Source organism: Dermacentor silvarum, chromosome 2, assembly GCF_013339745.2.
Source record: "Dermacentor silvarum isolate Dsil-2018 chromosome 2, BIME_Dsil_1.4, whole genome shotgun sequence".
NCBI lineage: Eukaryota > Metazoa > Arthropoda > Arachnida > Ixodida > Ixodidae > Dermacentor > Dermacentor silvarum.
This window is the reverse complement of record NC_051155.1, coordinates 76466273-76476069: the sequence shown is the minus strand read 5'-3', so window position 1 is coordinate 76476069 and position 9797 is coordinate 76466273. Positions and strand designations below refer to the sequence as shown.

The 9797-nt window shown below is 45.2% G+C and overlaps 1 protein-coding gene across 1 annotated transcript in view; it reads left to right on the top strand.

Moving 5' to 3' along the window:
• The window catches only part of LOC119441569 (arylsulfatase B-like), an 85557-nt gene extending 76624 nt beyond the window's left edge, over positions 1-8933 (top strand). Inside the window, exon 12 of the mRNA XM_049661415.1 lies at positions 7824-8933. Coding sequence (XP_049517372.1) covers positions 7824-7964 — 141 coding nt within the window. The 3' untranslated portion in view covers positions 7965-8933. The remainder of the gene's footprint in view (positions 1-7823) is intronic.
• The last annotated feature ends 864 nt before the right edge of the window (positions 8934-9797 follow it).

Sequence of the window (9797 nt, the reverse complement as noted above, 5' to 3'; positions counted from 1 at the left end):
AATTGTGGAGACGCTTAAGCTTCGCCTTTGAGAGTGGAACCGGCAGCATTCGAAGACCCCTGGCTACTTCAACACGCTTCCCTGCAACTGCAGCTTATGCAACCGTAATGTTTACCGGGAAAGGCTGGCGGTGGACGCTATTTACGAAGGCGAGCTTTCTGGTAGAAGCACGGCCTCTTGCGTAGGCCAATTATGAAGGTAGTACACAGCTGAGCCAAAACAATTACATCATTTTCAGGTGATGATGATGATGATGATCCACAGCACAAATGGCACATACCCACCGTGGGGGATCGGCCAAGAATTGGGCGGTTTGGAGAAAATGGATTTAAATAAAATTAGAAAAAGATAAAAAGAAAGAAAAAAGGAAGATGAATTCTGCTTGGTCTTCTAATTACTTATTATAATTGACTATTTTAGGAAGGCAGTCGATTCGAATTAATGATAAAGTTTTGCATTGCAGTGCAAACATTCTGGTGGCTGTACCCCAATGTGGAAGCTCCAAACGAAAGCAAGACGGTAGCGTTCATACTGAGGCCAAGTTTGTTTACAGGGTCCTCAAGCACCCTTTTCCTTACTGAGGAGAATCGTCGGCAAGCAAGGCGAAAATGATCAATAGTTTCTGGTTCGCCGCACTGTATACACAAAGGAGATGCCGCCAAACCAGCCCTGTGTGTATAGAAATTTAGTGTCGGGATGCGGCAACGTATCCTGGTTAGTGTAATCTCTAATTTTCGTGTTGGGCAGAATTTACGATTCCAAGGGAATAGTAGATGGTGGTAGTCAGAATGCGAAGCCATACTAGAATTATATATCTCATTCATCATTGTTAATCTCCTAAATCTAGCGGCAGTGATATAGGCGGTTGGGGGAACGGCAGGTACTAAAGGACCCCCTAGGGAAGCCTTCGCTAATGAGTCTGCACACTCATTCAAAGGCAAACCTTTGTGCCCGGGCACCCAAATTAAGCGAAGTAAACTCAAATGAGGCGGAGCTAACAGATGTAACTCTTGCAAAATTTTTGAGTCACTACGCGTTGTAAGCGACGAACATAGAGAGAGAGTCGGTGATAATAGCAACTGATGAATGAGAGGGGTTCAACTTCCGTAATGCTAAAACCACAGCTAAGAATTCCGCTGTGTAGATAGGAGTAAAATCTGGAAGTCTAATCGAATAGGACCAATCTAGCGAATGAGAAAAAATTCCTACACCTGCCTTTTCGTGGTTCTGTGATGCATCTGTAGCTATTATAGCATTGGTCTGAATATGACACAAGTGATCATCCAGCATGGCATTGAGAATTCGTGAAGATAAAAGTTTTGCATTATTTGGGTAGATGTTATCAAAAATTATTTCTAGAGAGAGGGTAGCAGACTTTGTAGGAGTTATATTATAGAGCTTAACATTCAACGGCTCGAGTATTGCCTGCGCAAAAACCACCTGTGGCGTGTGAAAACGGGGCCAGTGGACATTAAAAAATAAAGTGGGCTGACTTATGAACACTGTCTGGTGTCTTCTGAAAGGCGATTCGTGCAGTCGCAGAAAGGTTTGGACTGTTAGTAGTCTGAATCTAGCCATTAACGATGGCACTCGCGCTTCCAGGTAAAGCACAGCGTTCGATACGAATTTGGGGAGGCCAAGGCAGAGTCGGAGCGCATCCCGTTCTATTAAAACAAGGGGACGAATTTTGTACGCGGCACTCCAGAGAAAAGAACACACCCAAATTCTAATACTGGCCTGACATACATTTTGTATATCATTAGTAGTGTGTCTCTTCGCATGCCAGACCGATTGTTGCTCAGCCGTCGTAATATTCCGAGAGCACGGCCCCCTTTTTTAGCAATATACTCAATGTGCGGTAGCCAATTGAGTTTATTGTCATAAATCACCCCAAGGTACTTGGTTTGTTCAACTTGGGGGATGACTTTGTTCTGATAACAGAGAGTTAAATACACTGGACTACTTAGCGGAAAGGCCAGCACCGCACTCTTGTTAACGTTCAGAGATAGGCGAATTCCTACCAGGTATTTTTCAAGTGTGTTGAGATAAGATTGCAATTTTCCGTAAAGAGACTGAATGTCGTCTGCAGAAGCAAAAAATGCAATATCATCTGCGTAGACATATGTGTTTACATCAGCCTGACAAGGTATACCACTTAGTAATATATTGAAAAATAGGGGAGACAAAATGGCCCCTTGAGGTACACCCCTGGTCTGTGTAAACCTTCTAGAGGCGATGCCATTCCTAACACAGAAAAATTCTCTCCCCCTCAAAAACTCGGCTGTCCATCTTATAAAGTAATGTGGGAGATCTAGTGCATTCATTCTATCCAATAATATTGCATGCTCGACACTATCATAAGCTTTGGCGATATCTAGCGTGACCAGTGCAGCACATCTCCCGTGGCGCCGTGCAATATGAATTCGACTTTCTATGTCTGCGTGCGCACACCAGATGGACATGCCTGGTCTAAAACCAATTTGGAAAGGGCTGAGCAGTGCTCTGGTGTTCACGAACTTCATGATTCGGACATTTAGTATTCTTTCGATTAGCTTAACAAGGTTTGACGTTAATGAAATAGGCCGAATGTTCTCCAGTATATATCCACTACCTTGATTTTTGAGCAATAATATTACTTTAGCGAGTTTCCATTGCAATGGGATCCAAGCCTTCTCAATAGAATGATTAACCAGAGCCAATAAGACATCAGGATACTCCTTATACAAAATTTTTGTCATTGCGGTGGTGACCCCATCCGGACCTGGGGCAGCAGCGGGCAAACTTACAATCACTGAGGCCAATTCCGGTAATGACACCTCTTCGAAATTGTCCACAGAGCCAAGCAATAAAGGTCGACAAGGGAGACAAGATGAAAAGCGGCTCTCAAGCCCTTTGCCAATTTTTTCCAAGAACTCAGTAATTTCGTTCGGTGTAAGAACAAGTGAATCTGCATTGATTGATGGTTGAATCATCTTCAGTGATCTTAGAAAGCGGAACAATGCCCCTCTGTTGCGTGTTTGGGACAAGAAATCAAAATGTCTGATGTTAAACTCTTCTTTCGCTTTAGAAACTGTACGTTTAAAGGTGGCCGCTATGTATTTGTAATCATTCCAGTTTTTTGGACACTGGTTGTATAGGAGCTTTTTCCACGCAGCTTTCCTCCGCCTAAATTCTCTAGTGCAGTCGTCATTCCACCATTTACTAGGGCTATTGCTTTTACTAGAACAAATTACAAATTCAGATCGTTTTTTAGAATCCTCCAATATCGAACATAAACTATGAGCCTTTTGAATACAACTCATATGTCTCATTGAATTAAACGCTGTTTTCAAACAAGTATTAAAACGAGTATAATTTATAAAACTTCTCTTATGAAGCTCCGGAGAGGTTAGCGGGCCTACCACTTCAAAAACAACAGGTAGGTGGTCACTGTTTGTAGCGCAGTCGATCGTTGACCATGAAGACACAACAATATTTGTTCCAGAGAACGTCAGGTCTAAAACAGAGCGAGACTGTCCTCGGAGAAACGTAACGGCTCCAGTGTCCATGCAGGAAAGCCCATTATCTACTGCCCATTCCCACAGTCGTTTACCACACTGATCCGTTTTGTATCCCCATGATACATGATGCGAATTGAAATCACCAGCTAAGATTATATCTTTTCCGCAATTTGCTATAATTGAATCTAAGGAACTAATGTTCTGGACCCCAACAGGAAAGTAGGAATTTACGACTGTGAAAGGTCTACATCCGGGCAAATTTATTTCTACCGCAAGTATTTCGCTGTCTGGGGCCATTAACGTGAATGCTAACTTTGTTATGTGGCAAAATTTTGTTGAAATAAATATTACAATGCCTCCGCCTCTAGTAGGACGGTCCAAACGAAAACATCGATAATTTCGCAATGAAAAATTTTTTCCTGTATACAACCAAGTTTCTTGTAAAAGTATGATATCCGGACAAAATTTATGTGTGAGATGAAGTAAATCTGTTGAAGCAGCAAGTATAGAACGACAATTCCACTGAAGCACTCTCATCAGCCCTCGGGCGGCGAGAGCACCGCAGTGGCAATTGCTCTCTCCAAAATAGAGTCTGTTAACTCGGCGCCATTAGGGCTTTTCTTGGGTTTAGAATGGGGGCGAGAATTTGAGCCAACATTAATGGGGGACCCGCGACGTTTGGGGGCCCGCGACTCCACATCCATAGTCGATACATCATCCGACTCCAAGTTACTGGGACCAGCCATATTTGATTCCTTGTCCGTACTGACGAGTGGCAGATTGGGCATGTTGAGCTCAGGTACCACATTAGGAAGAGGTACAGAAGTTGCCTGCAGCAGTTGCGTTAATTGTGCGGACACAATTTGCGATATACAGTCAGACACACTTTCAACGAGGCGTTCCATGACCTTAGCCATTGACTTTTCGACCGCGGTTGCAATCGCTTCTGAAATGGTTGAATCCATGGCAGCAGGTTGCCGCGCCACAACACCAGCGTAACCATGGGATCTTTCCTTTACAGCTACAGTAGCCTCTCTGCGGGAGCAACGCCTTTTATCCATTACTTCAAGAATTTGAATTTCTTGTGATCGAGAAGGGCAGTCAGAATTATTAGCCTGATGCGCACCTCCACATAGGCAACACTTCTCCGTTTGAGTTGCGCACTCATTGCCCGGATGTCCCTCACCACAGACGCAGCAACGAGGACTAGACTTGCAGCCACCCGCACTGTGTCCAAAACGCCAACAACTGCGGCATTGTAACGGGCGCGATGCTAGAGGGTCTACACGAAAAATTAGTGGCCAAATTTTTAATTCTGAAGGACATGATGTACCCGCAAACGTGGCAATCACAGATTCTGTCGGTACACGTATGTTATCAGTCACGCGGTTGCACCGATAAATGGCAATAACACCTGCCGCAGAGAGCTCTTCCAGTGTTTCTGACGGACTCAGTCGAGAGTCCACACCACGCACTATTCCCTTCGTGCATGCCAGATGAGGTGGAATGAAAGCGTTCACCTTAATGGAGCCAAACGAGGAACATTTTAGTAGATCTGCTACACATGCCTCATCTGGCGATCTGCAGACGATGCCTCCTCGTCCAAATTGTCGAACGTCTGTGATATGCAGGTAGTGATGAGTCACAGACTTAAGATCCGCCTGAATTGCTTGCGGGTTATTGATTCGAATGGAGCCGCCATTCAAAGGTACCAGCGCCACCGGAATGCTGCTCACTCCACTACGAAAAAAGGCTTCTAGAGGCATTTGATTAGGAGGGACAGAAGCTGACCAGGGGCAGCGCCCCTGGCCAGGCGAGCTATTCGTCATGAGGACGAGCTGACTGTCTCAACCAAAACAGTACAGCCTTCTGTAGCTTATTGCCAAAAATCAAGCTTAAACCGCCCAACACTTAGCCGAGCACCCCACAGCGCTTACGTGACCACCAGATGCTTGCTTGTCTTCCAGCGAGCCTTCGTTCGGATGCGCGAGCCTTGCTCCTATGAAGACGCTCTCGTGATCTTCGCCTTCTGTTTCTTCGTCGGCTTTGAACGCACGCACTCAGGTTTCAGTTATTGTTTCGCCCTCTTCGTATTTGAGTCTGAGAAAATTTAACATAAAAGGCATGCGCTCTCTGTGTTTCATGACATTTGTTGGTGAGCTGTGATTCTCCCAATTACGAGGAATAACTTTGTCAGCGGAATAGCTTTGTAAGTTCTTGTACAAAATATGGCGATCAAAAAATACGTTTCATGATTCCATATCTACAAAACGAATATCTGGCAATAGTTGAAGCACTAGATACAGCTGCCTCGGTAAAGAAACTCAGAAATAAGCTCAGGGAATGTTTTCTTACTACAAACTAAAGTTAGTGCCGGACTGAGTTAGTTGGTTTCCGTTTACTCTGCGAGTCCTTTCTTTCATTGTGAAAGTCTGAAATATGTTTTGTACCCAGACGACTGCTGCTTCGAATATTCTATAACTGGATAAGCAGTTTTCATGTGTGATTGATGTCCAGTTTTCACCATGTTTCAAACTGCCGCATTTTATTCTGTATTACATTTTTGCCATTCTATTATGTGGTTGTGTGACCACACCTCCAAAGGGTGGCAAGGCCCAGTCAGTCATGTTCTCTGCCTTTTGTCGCATCCCCCAAGGCATTTCTGTAAGAAGGAATGTCTTGAATAAATGTAAAGTAAGAAAGAAAAAAATCACAGCAGATCCACGAGGTGAATGATGATGAGTGGGCGAAGCTCCGGAGGGAATCATCGGATCTCCCGCTTAAGGGGACGCTAGCACAAACGCGTTAGAAACGTGCAGTACTCTCTAGTAAGGGGGAGCGGCCACAACGTCTTACGCAGCCATTTACACATGCCTGAACGTGCACCGCGTTTGCCGACGCCATCACATGACTGCTGAGAGAGTATACCCCCCGTATTCATAAACGCTCCTCGACGTGAACTTGACTTGCCACCGCCTTGGGCAGCGCGTTCGAAACGCGTTGAAGGTAAGGTGGAGAGGCCACAGCGTCTTACACCAGCTTCTTACACGGGCCGTAACGCGCTAGCACAAACGCGTTAGAAACGCGCTAGAAACGCGGCCTTTCGTTAATGTTGGGTATTTGCAGCCATCGTGGTGCGTTTGTCCATGTCCGCTTCGTGGCGTAGTGGGCTAACGCCGCGCGCTCGGAAGCGAGGGGTCCCTGGTTCGATTCCGCGCTACGGACACAACTTCGGAATTTTTTTCTAATTTTTCTCAGACTGGTTACACACTACTACTACTACTACGACGGGGACGGAACGGGTGCCGCTATAAGGAGCTTCGCCCCTAAAAAGATTGTAAGACAAGGTCTGAGCAGCTTTAGTGATAAAGTGGTGTGGCAATAAAACCAGCATATACCGTATGTGAAATAGCAAGGCATGGCAAATACACATACCTAAATATACACGGCAATTTTCGCTTACTGAAACTACGCCGACCCCGACACGGGATTTTCTGGGACACGGGGGGCCGTTAACGCTTTCGCGTTAATATTTGCCGTTTGAGTATTCTACTTTTCATGCGGTTAAACTTCTGTTGTATAGAGTACCTAGAGCCTCTATTGCGTATGCTATATAGTGTAGTGAAAAAGTTACCAGCTTCCTAGTGCCCTGACCAACGCTTCTACACAATCAGTATATGCTATCGTCGCGTTGGATTCCAGTAACCATGCACTGGTAGGAAACTGGCTTACTAAGTTCTTGCACGCTAACACCTGCCATAGTTTCGTTTACCACTAAACAAACAAACGACATAATTTTGCAACAGTTTGCCCATGGTTGCTCCTGAAGATCCTGGAGAGGTTGCGTGATGGACATCCCTTTTTTCTTTCATTTATTTTGGCATTTCATTTTGGTGACTTTCCTTGTTTAAGCTACGCGTGGAACACCACATGAAACGAGAAATGCGTGATCTGAAGGCGCAATAGGATGCTTCAAGCTATGCATATGAATATATAATCTCTAAGCAAGTGAGCTTGAAGAAGCCGAGTGAATTTTCATCATGTAGATCCTCCCATCCTGTGAAGAACACGCTCTTACTATTCAGTATAATTGAACACAAATTTTGTAGTGCTGCTTCGCGTTGTATTTAACACTAGTGCTTGATATCTTGGAACCCAAACTAAGGTATCGAAATTAATTTTTCTTAGACCCGAACCAGCCCAACCTGGATGATGTCTACCAGCACTTCAACTATGAGTTTGCTTTCATGTGAAATCTCTTGTTCTGTAAAAATGAAGGCTTTGTTTTTGATAGCGACTCTCTGTCTTTCTTTTTTTAAATAGATTGTGAGGCAACTGCAAGCTCGTATTTCGGCCTACAAGAAAGGAGCATTAAAACCCGTCAACCTTGACCAAGATCCCTCCGCATTCCCGCACAACCACGGTGGGGCGTGGGTCAGCTGGAAGGACAAGCTGCCAACATGAACAAGGCGTGTTCCGCTAGACTTCAATTCTACCATTTCAGAAGCCAGTGGAAATAGACCTAGTGTAGCAGTGCGTGCCTACAAGGTGTGGCGCTCGGTTTATGAAATGCTGGTTGCTCCGACGCAGGACACTAGCATAGACTGAAAGGAAACATTTAAATAAACATCCAATATTAGCAAGTGAAATAAATTATGAACATAGACTCAGCAGCCACCACTGCAAAGAAACAAAAACTCCATGTGCGCCACGAGAATATTAACACGGCTTGATTTCGTAGGTATGAAGTCATCCAGTTTGACAAAAGCGCCATGTGCCACGATGACACGCTGCAAGCTGAGAGTGAACAATTTTTAAAACGAAGCTTTCAATACAGGCAAACAACAAAAGCGATTCAGAAACAAGCATGAACATCACATGCATTGTTTCTGCTACACCGGGCCCTGACGGAAGATAGGCCCTCCAAATAAAATCTGTTTTAGGGCATACCGACGGCGCAATTCCTGGAGAGCTTACAGTATATCAACATAAACAGAACGTCAGGGATTTCCCGTTCCCGTTATACCACCGTTGTTACGTCATCACCTAATGCAGCCATTCCATTGTTGTCATGTCATCATCGTGACGTTGTCGTCATTACACCATAATCATAATTTCATAATCGTCGTCCCAATGTCGTCATGCCATCATCATCATCCCGCCTGCGGCAGCACCAACGTATACCTGAATATAATAAGATCCACCCAAACCCATCAATATTGCTGTCGACGTTAATGCGATTAGCATTCAAGCAATGTAGTTGCTTCGATTGACTGCTATTTAAAACGCAGTTTTATTCGACAAGCCGTAACGTCAGAGCAGCTTTCTTGCGTAATATGGTTGCATTGCTGGGACGGAGACTCAGGACAGGCACCTGGCGCTAACAATGCAAAATGAGAAAGCGAATAAAACAATGTAATTTACACATGCGTTGAGGAAGTCTAAACAAACACGTTCAGGTGTCAGATGTAATGACTAGTGCAGTTTCGGTTCTTGCACATAAGTGTTTTGGGGCTGGCAGAAAGAAACTGCCTATCTTTTGCTGCGAAGCCGGCATCTTGGCGCACATACGACTTGCGTGCACGACCTCTCCGTGACTAGGCCCTATAGGCTCCGTACAGTTGAGTTTGCGGCTACTCTGGCGCCCTCTGCCGCAGCGACGCGGCAGTATTGGGAAGGTGGCTCCGCAGCTCGGCCGGCTGGATGCGTATTCTTTCCCGCGCGCTACACTTCGTTTCGACCACGGTTGAAGCCGTTTTGCTTTATTCACCAGCCTCCCTTATTTTTTTGGATACGTCTTGCGACGGTGCAATGGCATTGCGCTTTATCGGCGATCGTCGAAATTGACGTAAGTGAAAAAAAGGCAAGTGGAACCGGCGATACTGCTGCGTAAAGGACTGTCACAACCATGAAGGCCACCCGGGATCAAGTTGTACAAGTTTCCTGGCAAGTGTTACGAAATCAAACGGCGAAAGAAATCGCAGCTGTGAGGATAGTAAAGTAAGTCTGCTTCTTTCATATTTGTGAGAAGGGTTTGTTTTGTAAATCGTGCTACACATGCGCGTTTCACAGCTCGTTGTGCGCCGCCAGCGCCCATGGCCAGCTGCTGAACGTTTAAAAGAAATTTGTCACGCCTATGCTGATTTGACGACTGCTTGCCGTCGCCTTAGCATTCGGTATGACCAGCATTGCACTGGCATGTGCGATGAGCAATATTTTATGCCAAGGAAGCCTATTTTTTGCTGGTGAGCCCTAATTCATAGACGATCCTCGTTTCGGCCGCTGGCGCTTGAGAGG